Genomic DNA, 24,334 nt, shown 5'->3' with positions numbered 1-24,334 from the left:
TCTCTTTCCAGGGGTGTGAGAGCGCATGCAGTCTCGTCGCCTCGTATGAATCGGTGGCAAAATAGCTCGTTGTACTACGATAGTTCCCTCACAAAAGAACTCATTGTACGATAGTGTGTGTCTCAAGCTGACTCTACAAGAAAAGTTTGCACTAAATGCAATGGGATACGATCGTGCGGAGGCGATTTTTTTTTTTTTGAACAGGAGAGACCCCGAAGGTTAGGAAGTTTCATTTAGTCAAAGCGGTCGGTACATTTTACAAGCAGGCCCTCTAAGAAAAAGATGATGAAAAGTAGGCCTTGAATATTACAACCAGGACCCTAAAAGAAGTTGCAGAAACGCGATCGAGTCCTCAGTCGCCGCCGCCGGTCAGAGACCTCCAACCTCAGGCACCATCGTCGTCGCCGCCGGTCAGAGACCTCCAACCTCAGGCACCATCGTCGTCGCCGGGGACTTTGCCACTTGGGGCGTCGATGGCGTTGCTTCCTGGAGCAGGGTCGAGGGAAATCCTCATGCAGAGGATAAATAGCCGACGAAGTAGCCGGCTTGGAGTGGCTCAGAACGCCGAAGATAGCGCCGGCAAGCCATGCCTGACGCTGGTGAACTCCAGATCGAAGATCTGGAGCAAGAGCTCCAGAGGCGCGGAGCGGCCCCCTCGGCCAAAGATAGCGGCGGCGTAGCTCTCCGACGCTTGGTAGCTTCCGCTGCAGAAGCTTCACATCTCCGTGCTGCCACCAAGCATCACCTCCACGCCCTCTCCCCTCGCCACCATGGCCGGCCAGAGAAGGGGGGGATGTTGCACAGATCAGAAACAAGATGCAGCACAGGGCTTTATTGACTCTTGTGGAGGGAAGAGCAGCACCACTGCTCGCTATCAGCTCCTTCCTCTGGAGCTTGACGAACTGGGGTATAACCTCCTCCGACCGCCATGAGCTGCCCACAAGCCATGGCCACCGAGTCTCCACCGGCATAACGCCAAACCGGGACAAAGCCTGAACACTACTACTAGACCTAGATCTACTATATACAGACCAGCCTCCTCCCTCCCGCCGCCTCCAGCCGGTGGAGCCGCTGGAGAAGAGGGAGGGAGGAGCCGGGAGGTGGCAGGGGACTCTCAAGGTGGAGCAGACGGAGGGAGAGGGGAGAGGGGGGAATGATTCGTCAGTGTGGAGGCGATTAAGTTGGTTCTTATATTATGTTACTCCTAGTACAGTAGTACTGCTCTGCTATCCTCCTCTCCCTTCTCTGCGCCACCAAATATCCTACATTTCAAAAAAAAACTTGCGTTAACAATCTATTTGTTTTACGAAATACGGTATATACACTCATCTCTACGAATGCATGCACATCTCTACCCCTTAACCAACTGACCACTATCGAAATGCGGAGTCTGGTAGACAGCGCATCGCTATCGACAAAAAAATATCGCCTCCCATCGAAATAATATTTCATCTTTATGTGACATCAGAGCATCAAATCTCAGGTTTAATCCCTAGTGAACGTGGATTCTCCTAATTGACTCTTGACGCAGCCACATTGAGTGGCCATCGGCCGCGGGTTTTTTCCCCACACCTGGTCATCTTCTTCCTCCCATCATCGTCCTCTTTTCTTATTCCTCCCATTCCTAACTCATCCCTCACTTACTCCTCAGGCCAGGCCGCATGTCGTTGTCACCCTCGGCTAGCAGTGCTCCCGTGCTGCCTCGCTGCCCCACCCTCCTCGACGGATGCCCACCGTCGGTCCACCGCCGCACCTGGCCTCCCTCTAAACCCTGCCCCCATCTCCGACTCCAACAACTCCTTGCACCCTAAAACCCAAAGTTTTGCCGCCAGCAAGGTCCGTCTCCCAAAAACCTTAAGCTCCCACACCTCCACCCTAACCCTAAGTTCCTGGCCTCACCTTCGCCGGCAACGCCACGGCCAACCACGTTCTCCCCGTCGTTCTCTTCTTCCTAGAATCATCGTGGAGGTGAAGTGGGCTCGGCCAATAACTACCAATAGAATAGAGAGGGGTACGTGTCCGAAGGATGGCATTCGTGTTAGCCATCAAATGGGGATTGCCAGTGGGCTGAGGGTGCCACTGCCCTCCTAACCATCCGACCACGGGTGGTGCAAAGTTAAACATTGCATGTCTTACCAGGTGTTATCTCCAATTCTCTCGTATAAAAATGACCTTACATCAACCTTTTTTCTTCCCCATCATCACTATCCATAATCAGCAATGATCAATCCAGTTTCATACTCCATGAACAAAAGAGATAAAGCACCATAGCAGCATCATGAGGTCAGCCACAGAGCTGTAATCATCAAATTAAAAAAGAAATCCAGGTACCCAATCATGTTGATTCATTTTGGACTCACATGCATACACACTATCCGCCTGAACTGGCTGCAGTGCGCACGTACGTTAACGCTGCAAGCACGGTCCACAGACGGTTTTTGTTTGGTACAACTAACAGGAGAGCAACAGAAACGTCGATCACATGCATCCTCGGCCCTCTCATGTGATCCATGCCAAAGACGTCCCTTCTCAAGCTTAAGCAGCAGTAATCTGCTGCAAAAGTAGTATATCTGCACCTGCAAATTAATTAGGATATGCATTTTCTGCCAGACCAACAGGTGTATCTAATTTTAATCATCCAAATCTACCACACCGACGATAACCCACCCACCAGATGACGCAGACATCTGCCTGCCTGCCCTCCAAAAAAAGATTTTGGCATCAGCGACAACACCAAGAGAAGAAGAAATACAGACTCGAGCCAGGCACGTATCATCATCATCATCATAAGAAACCTAATCAGTAACTTAGTTACAAACAACACCGGGCCATCATTGTGCTACCAGGGATAGCCCACGTATCCCTGTACATGGAAAAGAGCTGGCCTCTCTTACCTGCTAGTTGCAGCTTGCAACAACCAGAAGGCCAAGATATCTCACGCCCTTGGCAGGACGGCGACATCATGCCGCCTATATATACGCCTGCTGCTGCAAAAGCTATCTACCGGCTGCATGGCTTTCGATGTTCAGACAACGTTAATTAATTAATGTTGTACCTCTCCATGTTCCTGAACTTGTCCTTCAAATCAACCTGCGCGAAGAAAGAAACCAACGTTATGATTTTTCAGGTTTATGGACAGGAGATGGTCGTGGCGTCGAGGTAGAAGCAAAATGTATGTCAATCAGAATGCGTACCTGGGATCTGTCTGCAAACACTCTAGGGTACGCGGTTTTGATGTCTTTCCAGCTTCCCTTGCCATACCTGCACACATCAGCAGCGGACGGAAATAAAACAGTAAATACCATCATCAGGAAGCAAATGAAACAAGGGTTTCTTTCAGGAACTTCTTCAATATAAAATGTGGGAGTGGGGAAAAGAAAGATAGTACTTTTCAACCCCTTCGATCAAGGTTTGTTCTTCTATCTCGCTCCACCTCTTTCTTCTTTTGTTTGGAAATGTAGGTGGGGGTCTCCGCTTCATTTCATAAGTGGGTAACTGGCGCTTATGTGGCGGCCTTCCAGGGTCAGAGTCACTTGAATCATCCCACTAGATTTACAGGATGATGACATACCATCAGAATACTGCATACATATATAGGTGCTATCTTTATATTGCACCCAAAAAGCAATCTTCAAGACGATCAAAACCAAATTGGAATTATCTGTGCACTAGCATACTTAAACTGGTAAAACAAGCCAACAACCAGACATGTGCATTTTCAATGAGGCTTCTTAATGAACGTGTGATCAGGCATTTATGTGATTCTTTAAATTTGTAATTTCTACCAATATCAGGGGTTGATAAAGATCATATGAGATCCGCTAGATCACCCCTTGCAAAGAACATACAAATAGGGCATAACAATTAACAAAGTATTTTATTGTACTAGTAATTACCAAAATGCTGAGAGAGCAATACACACCAAGACAGCAACATTTATACCGAAATGTTGATATTTTAATCATTAGGGGCTACTTTGATGAAACAAACATGAGATCTCTAGACCACCCCTTGCAGAAAACGGTATAACAATTAACTCAGTGTTTTATTGAACTGGTAATTAGCAAAATGTAGAGGGAGCAATGCACAACAGGACAGCAACATCTATACCGAAATTTTGATTTTTTTTTATCATCAAAGATGAAGGGCTAAGAACGCTGATACATTGCCCACAACAAAGTTGCTAGAAGCTGGATAATTTTATATGCTATATGAGAGCACTCCAATCATATGAGAGTGCCCTAATACGTGCAACCTTCATGATACCGGATCTTAATACCAGAACATCGATAAGAGCTAAAGTGGAAATTATCACCTCAAAAGCGCTTGCAGTAGGATTCCTCTCCATGAGACTAGGCTTAGAACTTGTTACTGGATGGCTCTTGTTATTGTCAGGGGCAATCTCTCCAGTAACATTAGAAGATGTAGCCTTGTCCTTGCCTTTGATTGTTTTGCTTGTTACAGACTTTTCTGGAAGTCGGCCATCCGTTGATCTTTGTACTGGCTCTTCTTGTTGTCGAGCGCAGCTCTCTTGAACATGGTCAGCTTTGCCATTTTCTGTACCAAGATGAACTCCATCATATTGCTGAGCACGATTGGCTTCATTAGCACCGCTCGTGCTGGGTGCATTGTCCGCTTTATCAGCTACAGGAACCCCAGATGGATCTTGTCCAATCTTACAGAAAAACAACATTGAAGATCAAAACTAAATGGAATTTTCCGTGCACTTGTATACTTAAAATGGTACTAGTAAAAAAGAATCTATAGATAGCAGGGATTACTATGATAAAGCAGGCATCAGATTCACTAGATCACTCCTTGCAAAGAAGATACAACTCATACAAGTAGGAGCAGTTAACAAAATTGTTCTCTTGAAGTGATAATTAGCAAAATGTCGGGAGAGCAGCACACAACAAGACAGCAACATTCATGCCAAAACGTGGGAATTTTTATCATCGAAGATGAAGAGCTAAGAATGCTGATACATTGCCCAAAACGAAGTTGCTAGAACTAGAAGCTGGGTAATTTTAATACTTACATGCTACGAGTATATGAGACTAGTCTTAATCTTCACGATGTTGTATCTTAATACCAGAACATCATAGGAGATAAAGAGAAAATTATCACCTCAAAAGCGCTTGCAGTAGGATTCCTCTCCATGAGACTAGGCTTAGAACTTGTTACTGGATGGCTCTTGTTATTGTCAGGGGCAATCTCTCCAGTAACATTAGAAGGTGTAGCCTTGTCCTTGCCTTTGATTGTTTTGCTTGTTACCGACTTTTCTGGAAGTCGGCCATCCATTGATCTTTCTACTGGCTCTTCTTGTTGTCGAGCGCAGCTCTCTTGAACATGGTCAGCTTTGCCATTTTCTGTACCAAGATGAACTTCATCATCTTGCTGAGCACGATTGGGTTCATTAGCACCGCTCGTGCTGGGTGCATTAGCCGCTTTATCAGCTAGAGGAACCCCAGATGGATCTTGCTCAATCTTGCAGAAAAACAACATTGAAGAAGATCAAAACTAAATGGAATTTTACGTGCACTTGTACAACTGGTACTAGTAAAAAAAGAATCTACAGATAGCAGGGATTACACTTTTATAAAACAGGCATTAGATTCACCAGATCACCCCTTGCAAAGAAGATACAAGTAGGAGCACTTTTTATCAACAAAGATGAAGAGCTAATAATGTTGATACATTGCCCACATCAAAGTTGCTAGAAGCTGGGTAATTTTAAAACTTATATGCTACAAGTATATATGAGGCTAGTCTAATAAAGCGTAATCTTCACGATAATGTATCTTAATACCAGAAGATCATAGGAGATAAAGAGAAAATTATCACCTCAAAAACGCTTGAAGTAGGATTCCTCTCCATGAGACCAGGCCTAGAACCTCTCATTGCTGGAGGGCTCTTGTCACTGCCAGGGCCAATCTCTCCAGTGACACGAGAAGGTGAAGCTTTGTCCTTGCCTCTGATTGCTGCCCTTGTTACAGGCTTCTCAGGAAGTCGAACATCCGCTGCTCTTTCTACTGGCTCTTGTTGGAGTCGGGTGCAATCCTCCTGAACATGACTAGCCTTTCCAGTTTCCCTACCAAGCTGGGATTCATCCTCTTGCTGAGCACTACCGGCTTCGTTACCGCCGCTCGTGCTGGGCGCATTGGGGGCTGGGTCTTGCCCAAGCTTGCCTAAAATCTCACGCTCCGTGGACTCGCCAACTGCATTAACCAACCAAAATTTCGTTTAATAAAATGTTGTTTTGGAGCTATTTCAAATTTTCAATGCGAGATTCTGAGATTTGAAATTCCTAGGGTAACTGAGGTAGAGGAAGGGAAGGCGAGGCGAGGCTCACCGAGCACACGAAGCTTTCCGCGCGTGTCTTGGTCGGCCTTGGCCCACGTGTGGAGGGCTCCGTCGCCGACGATCCGGTCGGCGGCGGCCTCGAGCACGGAGGGAGGGAGGCTGGTCCACTCGGCGTCGACGAGCCGCCTGAGGGCGGGCAGGTCATCGCAGACGGCGAGGTTGTCCGGGAAGCAGTCCGCGAGGTCGGGTTCGGCGAGGACGGCCCGCGCCCTGCGGAGGGGGGCGGAGGCGTCGGCGCAGGCGGGGTCCGAGAGGGCGGCGTCAAGGGCTCGGAGCCCGACGCTCTTGCGTAGGCGGTGGGAGGTGTGGCCGGCGACGGACGGGAGAGCGGCGACGAGGGCGGAGAAGGCGGGGAGTGGAACGCGGCGGTTGCCGGCGAGGAAGTCGAGGACGAGGAAGGCGTCGGCGGCGGCCAGCGGCGGCATCGTGCTGGGTCGCCGTCGCGGGGGCGGCGGGCCCCTTCCTTGTCTTTCTCAGGTTGGGCTCGGTTTGGGTTTTGGGCTGGGCCGGGCCCAACAGGTTCCATGTGCAGTTCAGCAGCTCGGTGACTGGGATGGCAATGTGGAGGAGTGAGTGAGAGATTGCGCCATGGCCGCCATCTACGCCGCCGCCGCCGGCTTGGTCCTCCTCCACATTGTGGTGGCGGTGGTGACCGCCGGCGACGACCCGCTCCTCCTCGCGTGCGGCGCCGCAGCCCCCATCACCCTCCCCGACGGCCGCGTCTTCCTCCCGGACTCGAACATCTCCATTTCCCCGGCCCACGCCTCCCGCACCACCACCACCGCGGCCTCTTCGCCTCTCTACTCCACGGCGCGCGCCTTCTCCGCCGACGCAACCTACTCTCTCCCCGTCCCCCGCTCACCGCACCGCCACCTCCTCCTCCGCCTCCACCTACTCCAATCCGCCCACTTCGCCGTCGCCGCAGGCGACCTCCAGCTCATCTCCGACTCCCGTGCGGCCTCTCCCGCAGCTTGGGGTCGCTACAACTACCGCGAGTACCTGCTGCCGCACCGCGGCGGAGGCCTCCTTCGCCTCCGCTTCTCCCCGCGGCCCGGCTCGCTCGCGCTCCTCAACGCCGTCGAGCTCTTCCCCGCCCCCAACGCCCTGCTCCCGCTCCCGTTCAACCCACTCCGCCTCGCCGAGACCTTCTACCGCGTCAACGCCGGTGCGCACGGCGCGGCGTCCTCGCTCAACGACTCCCTCTGGCGGCTCTGGGAGAGCGACGCCGCCTACCTCCTCAACGCGGCCGCCGCGAGCTCCGTCTCCGCCGACCCGGCCAGCGTCCGCTACCCGCAGGGCGCCGCCCCGCCGTACGCCGCCCCGGCCGCCGTGTACGCGCAGGCGCAGGAGATGGCCGACGCCCGCGTCGGCAGCCAGCGCTTCAACCTGTCGTGGGCGTTCCCCGTCGACCCGGGCTTCCGCTACTCCGTCAGGCTGCACTTCTGCGACATCGTCGGCCGCAACTCCACGGACCTCGTCTTCGACGTCTACCTCAACAACGACACCGTGCTCAGCAGCTTCGATTTGTCCGGCAGCCTCGGCTTGTTCGACGCCTATTTTGTGGATTTCGTCGTCGCTGTCCCGCCGGGACTGGGGAGGATCCTGCTGCAGGTTGGGCCTCCCCGTGTGTCGTATTCGCAGCCGAATGCCATCCTCAATGGCGTCGAGATCATGAAGCTCGGCGACCAGCAGACCGTGCGCCGTGTGGATGCCCTCACCGCTGATCAACCAGCATTGAAGGGGCACAAGAAGAAGGTTGCAGTAATCGCTGCTGTGACTGCCGGTGGAGCAATGTTCATCATCTGCATTGTGGGCATGCTGTTGTTCTTGAGGCGCCGCCGGAAGGGAAAGGAGAAACACCGGTCTCTCGCTAGACAGCCGTCCTCCTCCATAGGCCTTGACACGCACACTGGCATCTCTGCGTCCAACGTTTCAGCAGCTAGAAGCTGCCCATCCTCGGGGCCTTCTCTCGGCATCGGCCAGATAATGCAGGCAACCAACAACTTCGACGAGGGTTTGGTCATAGGCGTCGGCGGGTTTGGCAAGGTGTACAAAGGGGTTCTGTGGAACGACACGGTGGTTGCGGTTAAGCGGGGGAACCCTCGGTCACAGCAAGGCCTGCTGGAGTTCCGCACCGAGATCGAAATGCTGTCCAAGCTTCGGCACCGCCATTTGGTGTCCCTCATCGGGTACTGCCATGAGGCCGGTGAGATGGTGCTGGTCTATGAGTTCATGGCAGGCGGGCCTCTCCGGGAGCACCTGTATGGCTCTGCCCTCCCGGCGCTATCATGGAAGCAGAGGCTCAAGGTCTGCATTGGGGCGGCAAAGGGTCTGCACTACCTTCATACAGGAGTCTCCGAGACGATCATCCATCGAGACGTGAAGACCACCAACATCCTCCTTGACCACAATCTGTCTGCCAAGGTTTCTGATTTCGGACTATCGATGTCAGCACCGGCTATTGACCAGGCACATGTCAGCACCGCAGTGAAAGGTAGCTTCGGTTACCTCGACCCCGACTATTTCAGAAGGCAGCAGCTGACTGACAAGTCGGACGTGTACTCCTTCGGTGTCGTCCTCATGGAGGTGTTCTGCGCTAGGCCTGCCATCGACCCGGCCCTTCCTCGCGAACAGGTGAACATTGTGGACTGGGCGATGAAATGGCAGAAGCTTGGCCAATTGGAGAGGCTCATGGATCCCCGCCTTGTGGGCAGCGTCAGCATTGGTTCGCTGCGGAAGTTTGGCGAAACCGCAGAGAAATGCCTAGCGGAGTACGGCGTCGATAGGCCCACGATGGGTGACGTGCTGTGGAACTTGGAGTGTGCCCTTCAACAGCAGGAGTCGTTTCTTCGCTATGCCGGTGAAGCGAGCAGCAGCGGCACAAATGGCACTCAGGGATTTCTAGGTCGGACTCGTCGTGCGGGCGGTGATGCATTGGATGAGGGTTGCAGCATTGTTGGTGATGTGACTGATGCCACCGTAGGGACAACAGTGTTCTCACAAATATTGGATCCAAGAGGTAGATAGGTTGAATGCTGCTTGGGATTACCTTGGCGGACAGGATAGCCAAATCTGACTTCGTGTTCTGTAGTGCACTACAGTCTACAGGATAGCCAAACTAGGTTATATTTTCAGTAGAATATATTTTAGCAGTTGTTAGTGTTGTAGCTGTAAGATGCCTCGAGTGATTGCAAGAAAGATGTTGAAATATTGTGCAGAGAGGAATGAAATCTCGCTGGGAATTGTGTGCATTTATCCCTGTACTGCAACAGATACTAAGCAGATTTGCCTTTAGTTGGAGCTTGAACGAATCCCGCCAGGCGCTGGATTCTTAAGCCAAGCCTGAGCTTTACCTGGCTTGCTTCACTAATTTTTTACATTCCAAAATTGTAAGTTCAAAAACACCAATCGATCATTAGTTTCTTCAGAAATGAATCAACTGGCAATGCAATGTGTCACCTCATAAGATACACAGCTGCAAATTGCCAGACATATCGGAAACAATATTGCTGTAAACGCGTACTGTGAACCATCCATGGAAGAATACAGGACTATAGAGTAGAACCACACGATGTTATTGCTCATATTCAGAACGGTAATATTTGTCCAGATAGCTTCCCGAGGAAAACAAGGACATATCACCATACAGTCAGTAAAACTAGCATAACGATTCAAAATTGTTGCTCATGTTGAGATAGGTCTCACACCTTTTCAACAGCAAGAAGGTTCAGTAAGAGTTGATTATTCACGACCTTCAGAGCGAAACGCCTCAAAGAAAAACGGAGAGAAAAAAGAACTTGTTACAGACCAAAACTTTAAGATGGTGTGCTCAGGCTTGACAACTTGAGCCTCGAAAGAGTTACGTTGCAAACAGTTTCCATCAGGGGAACTTGATCGGCTCTGGCTGTAATGCTTTCTTCACTAGCTCTGACTGTTCCTGCACATGAACGGTCAAGAAACCAGTGGCTGTGGCAGCCGATGGTGCCCTGCCCACGTACTTGATGTCATCGAAAGATCCCCGCCCAAGGGACTTCATGGCCGAGTACAGGCGAGGGGAGATGTAGGTGTATGCACCCATATTCATAGGCTCCTCTTGGCACCAGACGATCTCCGCATCTGCGTACATAGAGCAAACATGAATAGTTGTACAACAAAATATACTCAAGACACATAACAGCTTGGACAACAACTGCTAGTTGCCCAGCAGTGGTGTCCTCCTACCTGTTCAGCACCCAGCGAGGTGTGGTGCCATCTACAAGTGCTAAAATAATGTTCTACTATCATGTTCTACAGGCATATAGTTACAGGAATACAGGTGCAACAAAACTAAAGCTCACTGTGAAAGAAGCAATGCCACAACATAAGTTACATAACAATGTTATAATTATAAAGAACTACATGGAAACATTGTTAATGCATGCTTTTGATTAAATTATTTGAGAAAAGGAACCATACTTGGATATCTTTTTAGCTCTCTCTGGATAAGGTCATAGGGGAATGGGCTAAGCTGCTCAACTCTGCAAATAGCAACATCATTGCGCTCAGTCTTTTTCCGCTCTTCATCAAGTTCATAATACACCTGCAAATATGGCAATTTCAAAGGAAGTTCATATTAGCACTGAACTGGTAACTTGTTTGGCTTGATTTGTTAAAAGCGAACATATACCTTCCCAGAACATAATACAAGGCGGTTGATACCCTCCTCGACTTCCTTGTGATCGTTACGGTCCTTTATCAAACGCTTGAAACGTGTTCCTTGCTTGTCGAATCCTGGGTGGCCTTCAACATCATCAAATTCAGAAAGGTTGGATTTACACTCCTTGTGCCGAAGTAGGTTCTTGGGGGCTGTCACGATCAGCGGCTTCCGGAACTCCCTATGTATCTAGATCCCGCAGAAAAGTAAGGATTAATTCACGCTGGTGACCCACATGCTTGGTGTCTAGTAAAACTTTGGCATAGTGAAAAAAACAAACCTGACGACGCAACACATGGAAATAGTTTGCAGGGGTTGTCACATTCACAACCTGCCAATTACACTCCTGTATCTGCTTGCGAAGTGTTGAGTCCATCTCAGGGATGACAAAAGGATTGTCATCACTCATCTGTGAAGCAAATTGATAATCTCTAGTAAGCAACAAAACATTAAAGAACCAAGCATACCATACATCCAGAAGTTATGGAAAATTTAGAATGCCAAACCATCACCATAATAACTCGAGCTATCAGAAGTTGTAAAGCATATGGTTCATTCTTTATTAATGACAGGATATTTTCTTCTCAACTCAACAAACAACTATAGCATGCTAGAAAGCTATCAAAGAACAAGGACACAAAGCAGGAGGCTGCTTCTGACTGGACAGCATTAATTGCACGCATGATATAGAAAAGACAAGTAAAATTATGTCCTGCAAATTACCTGAAGGAAGCGCTCCAAACGGGAGCTGGAGTGTTCAGGACCTTGGCCATCGTAACCATGAGGCAGTAGAACAACAAGGCCAGTTTGGCGCAGCCATTTTGCCTCTCCACTACTCAGGAACTGGTCGAACATCACTTGCGCACCATTGGAAAAGTCACCAAACTGAGCTTCCCAGAGCACTAGTGAATTAGGATTCTCCATGGAGTAACCCAATTCAAACCCAAGAACAGCAAATTCTGAAAGCGAACTGCAAAAAGGAAAATTCTTGTCCTCAAACCCAAGAAAATCAAAGTATACTTCTTATTCGAGTTGAAACTTATTACAGGTAAAACAGGACCTATCTCAAACAATGTAGGAATGATCCAAGGTTGCATATGCAAGGCGACAACTTAAGAAAGTTAAGTTGACAGTCAAGGCAGTAAGTAAAACTAGAGCTTATTGTTCTAATGAACTTATACTTGAACAGTTATATTTCAAAGCAGAGATAGGCCGAACGATCCTACAAGAACCGATATAGTATCTCCATTCTTGTCTAAAGGACAGTCAAGGCAGCAAGAAAAACTAGAGCTTATTGAACCTATACTGAACAATTATAGTCCAAAGCGGAGACAAGCCAAACATTCCTACAGTACCCAAGATAATTTCTCCCTAAAGAACAGGGAAACATGGATGATCTTATGAACTTCCAAATTTAACAAGTCTAGATAATATCACAGCAATCAGTACGATGATACAAGTAATAGTTCCATGAGCAGACTTACCTGTTGCTAACAGTAAACAGCTCCTCATTTTGATTCATCACAACATGATCGAGTGGGCAGTACTTGGCCCCAGTTTCTTGGTCATGTAGAACCGAATGGCGGTGGCTAAAAGTTCCCCTTTCCACATCCTGTCCACTCAGCCTAACATGGTTGCCTTCAACTATGAGTGCTGCAAAGGCAAGGGCCTCGGCCACAGCCCAATCAATACCTTCACCACTTTCAATCATTGCAGCGCGCTGCTCAAAAATCTTCTTCACTGCTCTGTGGGGCTTGAAGCCTTCAGGCAGAGTAGTAATTGCTTGACCAACACGTTTCAGTACCTCCGGCTTAACCCTGCAAAGCAAGCATTTCAATGGTTATGGATGATATATGTGTGGAAGACATAAGTTATAAGCCTAATCAACACAGCTGATGTTGTTACCCGGTGTTGCGGACCCGTGAAATTTGCTCAGGTGACTTGAAGCCAGTCCAGTAAGCTGCGAGCCAGTCCCTCTTGTTAGGAACATAATCTTTGCTTTTAGCGAATTCTTCATTCAGGATTCGGTTCACTTTGTCGTGGATCCTTTGAACATCTTCTTTGCTGACTTCGCCTGTTCCAAGCAGTTTGTCCTCATAAAGCTTCAATGAATTGGGATGGTTCTTAATGACCTGCCACAGAATAATTTTCATCAGAAACATTCACTGTGCCAGAATCTCAAAGCATACATATCAGCAAAAAAAAAAAAGCACATGAATTGGACAGAAAACATGAACACGGTAGAAAGGGTAATATAGAGGACAGGCTCAAAATGATATGGGCATCGAGCTGTATATATTGCATTGGGTAGCAAACTATGCAGAAATGATCAGTAATAAAAGTGTGCAAGGTAATGAGAACCTGTAGCATGAGGATTATATATTACCTGGTACATCTTTGGCTGTGTGAAAGATGGCTCATCAATTTCATTGTGTCCGAATCGACGGTAGCAGATGAGATCGACGACGACATCAGAATGGAAAGTCTGGCGCCACTCAGCGGCAAGTTCGCAGACGCGTACAACAGCCTCCAGATCGTCACCATTAACATGGAATATAGGGACGTTCACGGCCTTGGCAACATCGGTGCAGTACTGCGAGGACCTGCCAGCTCTTGGATCAGTGGTGAAGGCAACCTGATTGTTGACAACAATGTGGATGGTTCCTCCGGTGGTGTAGTTTGGAAGGGCACTCAGATGGAGCGTCTCGTAAACGATGCCCTGGCCAGCAAAGCTGCCATCACCGTGGATGAGAATGCCCATGTTCTTCGTCCTGTCAGCATCATCGGAGTAGAACTGCTTCGCCCGCGTCTTGCCGACGACAACCGGGTCGACAGCCTCGAGGTGGCTGGGATTGGCGACGAGCGAGAGGTGGATCCTCTTGCCGCCGCGGGTGGGGCGGTCGTAGGAGGTGCCGAGATGGTACTTGACGTCGCCGGTGCCCGTGTAGAGCCCATCCTCGCCCTCGACGGGCCTGGTCCCGCCGGCAAACTCGCTGAAAATCTGGGACAGCGGCTTGCGCACGACGTTGCCGAGCACGTTGAGCCGCCCCCTGTGCGGCATCCCGATGACGATGTTGTGGACGCCGAGGTCGGCGGCGCGGTCGAACATCTCCTTCATGCCGGGGATGAGCGTCTCGCCGCCCTCGAGGCCGAAGCGCTTGGCGGTGGCCCACTTGGTGGCGAGGAAGTTCTCGAACTGGGTGCTCCAGGCGAGGCGGTCGAGCATGACGAGGCGGCGGTCCTTGGGGTAGGGGGTGGGGATGGCGGTCTCGATCCGGTCGCGGAGCCAGTTGCACTTGTCCCGGTCCGGGATGTGCATGTACTCGAACCCGACGGGCCCGCAGTAGGCCTGCTCGAGCTTGCGGAGGATCTCGCGGAGGGTGAGGACCGGCCGGTTCTCGGAGAGGAAGCCCGACATCTTCCAGACCCCGAGGAAGAACTCGCGGTCGAGGTCGGCGGCGGTGAAGCCGTAGTTGGCGAGGTCGAGGTCGTCGGGCACGGCGCGGTCGTCGAGGCCGAGCGGGTCGAGCGCCGCCTTCATGTGGCCGTTCACCTGGTAGGCGCGGACCAGGAGGAGCAGCTGCATGCTCTCCTGGATGGTCTGCCCGGAGAGGGCGGCGGCGGTGGGGGAGGAGGACTGGCCGAGGAAGTTGCGGAAGAAGTTGTCCCAGGACTCGTCGACGGAGGCCGGGTCGGATTCCCACGCGCGCTGGAGCTCTTCGAGGTACACGCTGCTGGTGCCGTCGAGGAAGCTGTCGGTGAGCCGGGAGAGCGGGACGGCGCGCGGCGCGGGCGCCGAGGCCGCGCTGCGGCGGAGCGCGGTGGTGTGGAAGGCCGCGGATCGGGTGGTGCCGGCGGTGGCGCGGGCGATGAGGGCCCGCCGCGCGGCGTGGCGGGCCACGCCCGTGGCGGCGCGGAGCCACGTCATTGGTGTCCTCCTCCCCTTGCGCTCCTCCTCCTGATAAATCGAATCGAAAATTAATCGACAAATCGGGCAATGGCGCCGGAGGACGGCGGATCGGTGGGGGAGGGGGGGAATCGGAGCGAACCTTGCGCGGTCAATGGATGGATGGCGGCGGCGGCGGCGGGTCGGCGGAACCCTCGTCGGTGTCCAGGGAAGGAAGGAAGGAATGGAAGGGAGGAGGTGGGTTTCTTTTGCCTTTTCCTTTTTTTTTGGTCGTCGTCTGTGGAGATTATGTCTTGGGAAAGGGTGCAACGCGGCGCAGCCCGAGAGAGAGGAGGAAGCCAGGAAAGAATGGGTTTGGGTTGGGGTCAGGTCAAAACTCAAAAGCGGTGGCGGTGGGTTCCGGTTCAAACGTGTCGTGCGCAGGGGCAGGGCAAGGACCGGAGCCGTTCGGCGCTGCCTTTTCTTTTCCACGCAAAAACACGTCACCGCCACGAGGTCGTGTACAAGAAGAACTATCTTTAGGATATCACAGCTTATCATTGAAACGTATTTTATTTAGGTCATCCCTATCCATTACTATCCACGGCAAAGGAACTATTTCTTGTTTAATTCGTAGACTTGATGAAAAAAATATTATTTGCAAAAAAATCCATTTGATGAATCCAAATTTAATTTATACTCTCTTCTTCTCGTAATATAAGATTTTGTTACAACAAATATATGCATACATTGGTTGGATAGAGGGATTCTTTGCAAAAAAAAAAAAGAGGTCTCATCCAAATTACTTGCCACATATTCACCGCCACGAGGTCGTACACAAGACGAACTATCTTAAGGATGTCACGGCTTATCATTGAAATGTAAGTTGCAGAGAGGCGCTTTCTGCCAGACAGAGTTAGAACCGGAGGTGAGGGGATTGTTTAGAAAAATCTCCAAAAACAATGTAAAATATTAAAATAATAGTATGTATGATGCAAATAGGTGATAATATGTGGCAATAAGGTGCAAAGTTTATATATGCATTTTACATGCATCAACATCACCAAGCTTAACCTATGCTCGTCCTCGAGCATAAAGGGGGATAAAACTAACATGATCTTTAAAATTTATTGTGTTGTTTCTATGTAATCATGCAGAGTCTTACAAGATTTAGTCAGTAAAGAATGACAATAAGCAATATGAAGTATAGAGTGTTATTTCTTACATCCTACAAAGCATGCATAACAGTAAATAGCATTTTAAGAAATATGAATGACAAGTATTATGAACCATAAAGCATGCTTTGGAGAATCCTATAGAATTGTTTGGAAGGCTCATTGTTCTCTCTTTTGATTCTTTTGGTACTCTTGACGCTTGGACACAATAAAGTAAATAGGAAATATATGTGATAGTCCTCCAACAAAACAAAAAGATAAATAGAGCATAAAATGAGATTTTGAGATATGCAATTCATGGCAACAATACTTATAATGATGGGGTACCATGCATATATTTGTTTCAGGGATATATATCTATGATTCATGTGTATGACGGGAAATTCAATTCGGCTCCCGGGTGCGTATGCTCCCTCTACCAACAAAACATATTTCGAAGTGTGGAGAAATTTTGATAAAAAATTCTACATGTACATCTCCATAATATATGTGTATGCGTCAAGTTTCACGAAAAAATAATATTTTTTGTGGCCTATGTAAAAAAGAGAAAACTTATCCTGTGAAAAGCATTGTTTTCAGCACTGAATTTTGTGTTTTTTACACACGTCACATGATAAGTTTATTTTTTATGAAACGACTTTGTGAGCGTGTAGCACGTGAAGATGTAAATGCGAATTTTTTGCTTCAATTTTTTTAAAATTTAAAATATGTGTAAGATGCATTTCGAAATATAGAGAGCATATGCTCCCATGTTCCAAAACACCACTCCCGTGTATGACCTCTTATAAGTAAATACTAGCAATGATTGGCGCGGCGGCACGCCGCGCTATGTGGTGGCTAGTTGATAGTAATTTTTTGCGGTGGTAAATGTGTGTGGGTTGTAGTTAATATTTTTCCATTTAGAATTACGTATAGTCCAATTTTTTAAGGCTAGGTTTTTTTATATGGTTGCTCTATAATCGGCTAGTATTTTTTTGTGTGCTTAGATATGATTCCTACGTATTGTCATTTGGTTGTTGGCTAATCTCGGTGCATGTTTTAGAAACAAAGGTGAAAACGGGTCTTAGTGGATTGGTTGTGTCTGATAGAGAAATTTTATATGTTTGCATTGAGTAAGTGGGTGATCGAGACACACCGCGCCTTTGTTATATATTAACATTATACTGAATTGATAAGTTAGTTAAACTATTAAACATTTTCTCTCGAAGAGTGTTGGGCCTTCGTAGCTATAGCGGTTTGCACTCTTTTTTCATTCAAAATGTATAACCTTTAGTATGCTATAGCGCCCGCATATAAAGTATTAGAATTTCATCCGTTGGGGTGAGTACAACATAGGGGTAAGAGAAAGAAAAGAAGCTCGTTCTGCTCGGACATGGAGAAATGGATTCTTGTTACCACGGAGGATCTAATCTTTTGGGTGTTGTGAAGTGTATATGTGGATTGGCTAGCTCTTTCCATCAGTTCGGACTTTTGGTTCAAGTGGCTAGTGCATGAAGCTTAACATGGTATCAGAGCCCCAGGTCTCAAGTTCAAATCCTGGCTTTCACATGGTTTTCGCAATTAAGCCTAAAAAAATTGATGTTGCCCCCCTCTATAGACACCGCTGTTTCGGTGTGCTCTTCTTCTTTCACGTGTTGACTTTCTCTTCTCCCGTCACACGCGAGTGGGGGTGTTGTGAAAGAGCTTCTATGGACGTACGTGTTGCACTCGATGGCCACCTGGATAGCGTCGCTGCTCCGCAACAGTGTAGGTGGCATTTAAAAGGTGTGGAAGAGATATAGTGGCGCTAGCGGAGAGAGCCCTCAGATTTAGGTGATGGAGCCCAAAGCTGGAGGGAGATGTGGCTCTTCGTGGGCATCAGCTCAATAGCCATCACGGAGGAGGTGGAAGGCATGGGAGGTGCGACTAATCGGTATATTCCTCTCTTAGGTTACTGAGAGCAATTTGGTTCGTATGCTTCATTGGAGAGAATGCAAAAACTGTAAAGCCTTCAGCTCTATCTTTAGTTTGTTTGGTATATTGTATTCCGTTTTCTATATTACAAACCATGTCCTAGTACCAATGTTGAGAAAATCGTTTATCGGGTCCAACTCGGTCGGCTGACGATAAACGATTAATAGGTAAATTGGATGATTAATCGGGCGATAAATGAGTTAATCGGACGATAAATAAATTTATCGGCTAATCGATGACCACTGAATAGGGATTAATCGGGCGATTAATCGTTGAATCGGACGATTTTTTGAACAGTACCTAGTACTACGTAGAGTAGGAAATTATATCTTCGCACTGCATGGAGTGAGACAACAATAGAATAGGTATGATCTTGTGAGCATTATATAGCGTGAAAAAGGAACCACATACCATAGTACAATACAATATTAGCAGGCAGTGAAAAGGTACATAGCATGATAGTAATACAACATACACTAAATAAGTCTTATTTATACACGCATCGGCTGTTGAAGGCAATTTAGATACTGGTTAGCTACAGCCACCGTCTGCAATGGTTTGGTGTTGGCAGATCGCACCGTTTGCAAGAATTTGATATTAGGTCCTCAAACACTCACTCCCTCCAGCTGGCATCTGCAAGAGTTTACAGATAAACATATGTTAGCTTTCACCCAGAGACTTGTGGGACTAATTGCCTGACCATATACCTCCTTATGCACAAACAGTCAATTCTTACTTTTTGCACATGAATTGAGTCTATCTATCTATGTATCTTCCTTGATGAAATAGTTGGCCAACATGAAGTAAACAACAATGTTTGTTAAAAGAGGCATTTCAGAAATTATGTACTCGATGCCAAGCATAAGAAATTGGATGATTATCTCACTTTTTCTGATAAAAGAATCAACATATCAAAAACAAAGCTCAAGACTTTCTATTACAAAAGGTTGAACTTTCTTCCTGATCTACATTCTAAGTATAGCTGCCAACTCTGTCAGCGAATGATTTACTAAAAAAACACAAACCAGAGGCTAAGCACCATAGAATTTCTCGATCCGACAGAAATTGTGCTGCTAGCAGTCAACTACCTAACCAAGGCCTCAAAGAACTGGCAAAAGTCTCATGAAAACCATATCTCAGTCTACAGGATAAAGCAGTGGACAATCTTCAGCCAAAGAATAATGTACTTCCGTCTATTGTATAGTACGTTTGTATGATACAAAATATACACTCGGCAGGCCAGGATATGTTTGTGCGTAGGAACAAAAATAGTTATTCTTACTCTAGCAGAAGCTTATGATGGCAGAACAAAAATTTATAGCGTTGATACCACTGATACGGCAGCACCATTCTGACAGTGAAAACGCACACATACTCTTGACTCTTCGTATATCAAGTTAATCATCAGCATAGTAACGCAATTTAATATTGTCATTCTTCTAGTTTTGTACATAACATCATGGTATTATATTTATATTGCGTATGAAATACATGTTCAAACAAAAAAATTGCTCAAATGAATTATTCTATCAAACTCCCTTACCTCCATTAGACCACCCAAACTGACATGAGGATGGCCAAATTAATGGGATGCTTACAGTATGTACCATGTTGTTCTTCAAGAGATTTCATTGACACAAAATCCACAGTTCTGAAAGCCGAACAGCTTGGTTCACCGTCACAACCAGGTCATGACATTCAGCTCGGTGCAGCATGGCCAATTCGGGTGTGCACCTTGACCACTGTTGAGAACAATAGCAGCCCTCATCCTTAGCCTGAGCTAGATGTTGCAGCCAATGCTATCTGATAATCCAGATGTTGTCGTCCTGGACTGCGCGCTGCAGCTGTCGCTGCAACACACAACGGTCACATCCCCGCCAGATGATTTCCTCAAGCAATGCGGTATCGAACTCCTCGACGGTGGCGCGTGCATACATGGCCGGGTCGCTCACAGGCAGGCCGTTGCCAGCCTCCGCTAGCAGATCCGCCACAGGCTTGTGCCTCCTGCTTAAGGCCTCCATAAAGGAACTCCTCATGGATCTGCATGTACATTGCAAGAGATCTAAATGAGACTAACTATAATACTTGGAATTCAAATTATTAGAGAAAAAGTCACAAACCGTGATACAAAATTCTGAATATGAAATTAGCATAAAAGAAATATCAATTAACAAATTTGTATCCGAATTCAAAATCTGCAAAGCATACATGTAGGATTTGGATCAGCGCCATTCTCTAGCAGTAGCCCAACACATTACCCACCTAAAAATTAAGATTCAGATACCAAAATACAATATAACAAGAACTAATTAACAACAGCGTGTGCTGGATTATTGTTACCCGATTCATTGGGATTCAGGCCGCACTTCAGGAGCCGATGCAACACCAGTTCGTCTCCTCTAGGCGCTGCAGTGCAGACTGTGATTGGCAGATGAAGCTGACCTCTAGCTAGCATGCGCCTTCAACTCTATGACAAAAGACAAACCCACAACATGGAAGTAAGAATAATTTTAGAGAAGACAATAAAGTTAAATTAAAGTAATAATTTGAAGGTATTATATAGATAGATTGGAGTGAATGTGTTAAACGACATAGAATGATCACAATCTAGTCTAAGAGAATTTTCTAAGGAGATAGTTTCAGGGATAGTGTATGTTTGGCAGGTGTCATCTGACAGACTAAGAATCAACTTCCCCCAGCCTTTTGGAAATAGTGAAAAACAGGTTTTGCTGAACTTATATGTATGTGACAATTACTGTTATATTGAGGATAAGATTTGGAGGCGGAGGTAGAAAATTGGCAGGGAACTTGCAAACGGAATCCATATATTGCATCTCTGAAATCAAACTGGTTATATTTCACTACTATTAGGGTGTGTTCGGTTTGGGAATTAGGTGGAATGGAATGGAACCATTCCATTCCACTATCACGGAACCGTTCCATCCCTGTGTTCGGTTTGGACAAAAAAATTGTCACGGAACGGTTCCATCCCTGTGTTCGGTTTTGGAATGGGATGAGAATGGAATGGAATGGGTGAGATTAGTCACCCGATTAATTATTCTAAACTCGATTAATTATTTGCTAAACTTGATTAGTACTGCTAAACTTGATTAATTATTGCTAATCTTGATTAATTATTCCTAATCTTGATTAATTATAATTAATCTTGATTAATTATTGCTAAACTTGATTAAATTAGAGTTAATCGCCCAGCATTACTGTGCCGTTCCACCTCGTCCGGCCGAATCGGCCGGACCGGTCGGTTCCGCATATTGAGGGAATATTCCCTTTTCTGGAACCATTCCATTCCACTCCATTCCAGAAAAGAACACATTTGGGAATGGAACCGTTCCATTCCATTCCTCCCGGTTCCAAAACCGAACACATCCTTACAGTCTAGATAGTTTTATGTATGAATAGATAACCATTGTTAGAGAAACTTCACTCAACCATGTCATATGATGGATATGTTATTAAAAGGGCCAAAAATGTATCCTTCCTAGAGAGAGAGAATGATTCAACAAAAAACCTCACTACAATATTGAACAAGGGCATCTATTATTATGCACTCTTAAAATGCAGAACAGGGAACTAAACTATTGTCATACAAAAAGCCGGGCAACTGAAATTATATATTTAATTTTTTATAGGCTCACACTGGCTAGAGAAACACACCAAAACAATGTATGCTATATAAATCACAAGGGATAGAGAATCAGAAGTATAACCTGCATATGAATTGATAGGTCTACTTTTATTCACACTATCCATATAACCCCTCAAGCCATTGTCCTAGAACAGGCGTCCATTTCTTTCCAGCCGTTCCCCTTTTCTACAGACCACAGCACATGCTTCTTCTTTATATTATTCTGCACTGCACCTTTATCAATTATACATACCGTGTTTCTATATTTTTTCCATGTTATTTTGTACAACGAATATTGCCAGTTCTCAAATTCATTTATATTTTTACATAATCCATTTCAGATTTAAAAAACAGTTTTCACCATCTGTGCATGAACTGGAGCATTCTATTCCTAGTAATCTATCTTCTATCCAGTCTTTTGAAAGATTTGTAACTCGAGTACAGATAAAACTCATGATTTATTTTACGATTAACATTTATCCTACAATTAGTGTCTAATTTAGTCTGTAGGATGAACAAATAAATTAATTGGATCTCTTCCATTTCATATACTTCAATTCAGTTCTTCTATGTAGGATTCAAAAACAAGTACCGGACCATTTTGCACGAAAAAACTTATTTCCACTTTCCATCATAAATAAATAACTTCAAGGGATGACTACAAAGCAAAGCCCCCAATGGCCAAATACACATGTGTTGGTGGTGTTGGCCCGTGGGGGAGTCTGAACTTGGAACAAGAAAAATGCTTGCACAAAAAAAAATAGCATTCTAGCGATTTGAGGAACAAATCAAGGCAAAATACATGAACTAAATAACCAACACGGATATGTTTATCCACCAAGATCTGCTATTATCTAAAACATGAAAGAAGAAGCAGCAAGAACATATCAGGCATCTCTGTGGTCAGGTCTTTCAAGGAAGAAGCATAGCAACAACAACAACCACCGTACTACTCTGATTGCCCCCATCGAGTGCCGCTTCCAGGAGCAGGAAAAAAGTGTAGCCGGCTTGGATTCGTGAAGCAACAACAGATTTGGCTCGCCTTTGTGCAGGAAGAACAGAGGATAGATGATCGAGGGGCAGCAAAGAAAAGCACGGACCATGGCAGTCGTCGCTCTAGTGCTGCTCGTGCGGCCGTAACTCTAGTGATGTTGTTGTTGTCTGATACTCAGCCTCGCCTCCGCAGTCATCACGCCGTGGATGCAGCACATGGGAGGTGATGAGATGAGATCCAGCCACAAAATCGATATCGAGGCATTGCCGTGTTTGAAGGATCTTAATGGGTTGGAGAATCTCAGGGGACAGAGAGAGGCTACAGTGCTACACACCTGTAGGAGAGCCGCCATCGAGATGGCGCCCTGGCCGGAGCGCTCAACTCGCAGAGGATATGCCAAGGCGGTCGGGCTCCATTGGAGCTGCTCTTCACGGCGTGGCCGAGTCGACGGTGGCCTTGTGCAACCCTCCCCACATCGCTCCTCCTCCTCGAGCTCTTCGGTGGCGGCGTGGCGGAGACGACGGCATCCTGTCGGAGTCCTCCCCGCGACGCGCCTCCTCCTCAAGGCTCATGCTCGTTGGCGTGAGGTCACGGATTCGACGGCAGACTGACGCCACCCTCCCCGCGATACGCATCCTCGTGCTCGTCGGCGGCGGCGTGGCGGAGCCTCCCACGATGCGCTCGTCGGTGGTGGCGGTGGCCTGGCGGGGCATCCCACGATACGCCTCCTCCATGTCCTCTTTTGTGTCCCATGCGATATTTTTTTAGAGAGAGGGAAAGAGATAAGAGCATCTCCAGAAGATCATCCAAATGAACATCTATATGACATATAGAGGACCGAGTCTAAAAAACCGTCTCCAGCAGCATATGTATATGAACATGGGTCGATAGATGTCCATCCAGCTCTTGGGTGCGTCCTCCACATCTGGGTGACCAAGCCAGGATCATTGCTCCCTCGCCCGCGCGCCTCCCGCGCGATTCCGCTCGCCTACCGCGCGAATCGGAAGCTGCATGCGACGAGGAGAGAGCCGGAGGGCATGGGAGGGAGCCACCGTCGGGCGTCGTGCTGGGAGGAAGCAGGGGAGCAGGGGCCGGCGGAGGGCATGGGGGCGGGGCGGACGGATTTGTGGTTGGGGGCGCCGCCGCGGAGGAGAGTTGGGGCCATGGCCGTGGTGAGAGGAGGACGGCGAGGGAGGGCGCCCTGCCGGTGCCGATGGAGGAGGCGGAGGTGGGGTTTGGAGGAGGTGGGGTCAGGAAATCTGTTAAATGGTAGTTATAGGATAGTATTAAAATATAGGAGAGAGAATATAGATGTCCTGGTTATGGATGATTTGCTGCAAAACTAGGGACATCTAAAAAGGAATCTTTATAGATGATCCTCTATATGGAGATATAGAGGACCAAATTTGGATGAGCTCCTGGAGATGCTCTAAGGAGATTAGGCTAAGCGGTGAAAGATGTCGTGGGAAAACGCGTGGCATGCCCACAAAACCAGCACATGCATGGAGCCCACCACATGGAAACCAGTAACATGATAACGAACCAGAAAAATGAAATTACTACACGCACCAAGAACAAAAGTGGTACCAGAATAACACTGCAATTGTCAGCCACACCTAATTGC

The 24,334-nt window shown here is 47.5% G+C and overlaps 3 protein-coding genes and 1 long non-coding RNA gene across 5 annotated transcripts; 1 reads left to right on the top strand and 3 right to left on the bottom strand.

Annotated features, from left to right (window-relative positions):
- Positions 1–2,770: 2,770 nt before the first annotated feature.
- Positions 2,771–6,866, bottom strand: LOC127331314 (uncharacterized). The gene is made up of 7 exons (XM_051357428.2): positions 6,353–6,866; positions 5,845–6,218; positions 5,128–5,487; positions 4,316–4,675; positions 3,389–3,546; positions 3,195–3,261; positions 2,771–3,090 (listed from the first exon to the last, which is right to left on the bottom strand). The coding sequence occupies exons 1-7, from the start codon at positions 6,786–6,788 to the stop codon at positions 3,040–3,042; spliced, it is 1,806 nt and encodes a 601-aa protein (XP_051213388.1). The 5' UTR covers positions 6,789–6,866; the 3' UTR covers positions 2,771–3,039.
- Positions 6,861–9,614, top strand: LOC127331313 (receptor-like protein kinase THESEUS 1). Its single transcript, XM_051357427.2, has one exon. The coding sequence runs from the start codon at positions 6,952–6,954 to the stop codon at positions 9,388–9,390; it is 2,439 nt and encodes an 812-aa protein (XP_051213387.1). The 5' UTR covers positions 6,861–6,951; the 3' UTR covers positions 9,391–9,614.
- A 305-nt stretch (positions 9,615–9,919) lies between these two features.
- On the bottom strand, positions 9,920–15,261 carry LOC127331311 (uncharacterized). Its single transcript, XM_051357425.2, has 9 exons — positions 15,106–15,261; positions 13,443–15,014; positions 12,962–13,188; positions 12,541–12,873; positions 11,780–12,026; positions 11,337–11,465; positions 11,030–11,245; positions 10,819–10,942; positions 9,920–10,479 (listed from the first exon to the last, which is right to left on the bottom strand). Exons 2-9 carry the CDS (start codon positions 14,982–14,984, stop codon positions 10,244–10,246), a joined length of 3,054 nt encoding a protein of 1,017 aa, XP_051213385.1. The 5' UTR covers positions 14,985–15,014; positions 15,106–15,261; the 3' UTR covers positions 9,920–10,243.
- Positions 15,262–18,441: 3,180 nt separating this feature from the next.
- On the bottom strand, positions 18,442–23,489 carry LOC127331310 (uncharacterized). 2 transcript variants are annotated; one of them, XR_007869708.2, is made up of 5 exons: positions 23,045–23,489; positions 20,411–20,537; positions 20,279–20,332; positions 19,614–20,110; positions 18,442–18,703 (listed from the first exon to the last, which is right to left on the bottom strand). It is a non-coding gene; the product is annotated as an uncharacterized lncRNA (long non-coding RNA). The 2 variants fall into 2 exon arrangements; XR_007869707.2 differs by having other exon boundaries at positions 18,442–20,110.
- Between the last annotated feature and the right edge of the window lie 845 nt (positions 23,490–24,334).

The sequence above is a fragment of the Lolium perenne genome, chromosome 2, assembly GCF_019359855.2.
Source record: "Lolium perenne isolate Kyuss_39 chromosome 2, Kyuss_2.0, whole genome shotgun sequence".
In the NCBI taxonomy this organism is placed as follows: domain Eukaryota; kingdom Viridiplantae; phylum Streptophyta; class Magnoliopsida; order Poales; family Poaceae; genus Lolium; species Lolium perenne.
This window is presented reverse-complemented; position numbering and strand designations above follow the sequence as displayed.

Coding starts and splice junctions, on each gene's coding strand:
- LOC127331314 (XM_051357428.2), bottom strand. CDS start 6,788: ATGCCGCCGCTGGCCGCCGCCGACGCCTTCCTCGTCCTCGACTTCCTC. Junction 6,219..6,352: donor CGGAAAGCTTCGTGTGCTCG/GTGAGCCTCGCC, acceptor TGGTTAATGCAG/TTGGCGAGTCCACGGAGCGT. Junction 4,676..5,127: donor CTACTGCAAGCGCTTTTGAG/GTGATAATTTTC, acceptor TTTTTCTGTAAG/ATTGGACAAGATCCATCTGG.
- LOC127331313 (XM_051357427.2), top strand. CDS start 6,952: ATGGCCGCCATCTACGCCGCCGCCGCCGGCTTGGTCCTCCTCCACATT.
- LOC127331311 (XM_051357425.2), bottom strand. CDS start 14,984: ATGACGTGGCTCCGCGCCGCCACGGGCGTGGCCCGCCACGCCGCGCGG. Junction 11,466..11,779: donor GTTTGGAGCGCTTCCTTCAG/GTAATTTGCAGG, acceptor TTTGCTTCACAG/ATGAGTGATGACAATCCTTT. Junction 10,480..10,818: donor AGAGCTAAAAAGATATCCAA/GTATGGTTCCTT, acceptor CTATGTACGCAG/ATGCGGAGATCGTCTGGTGC.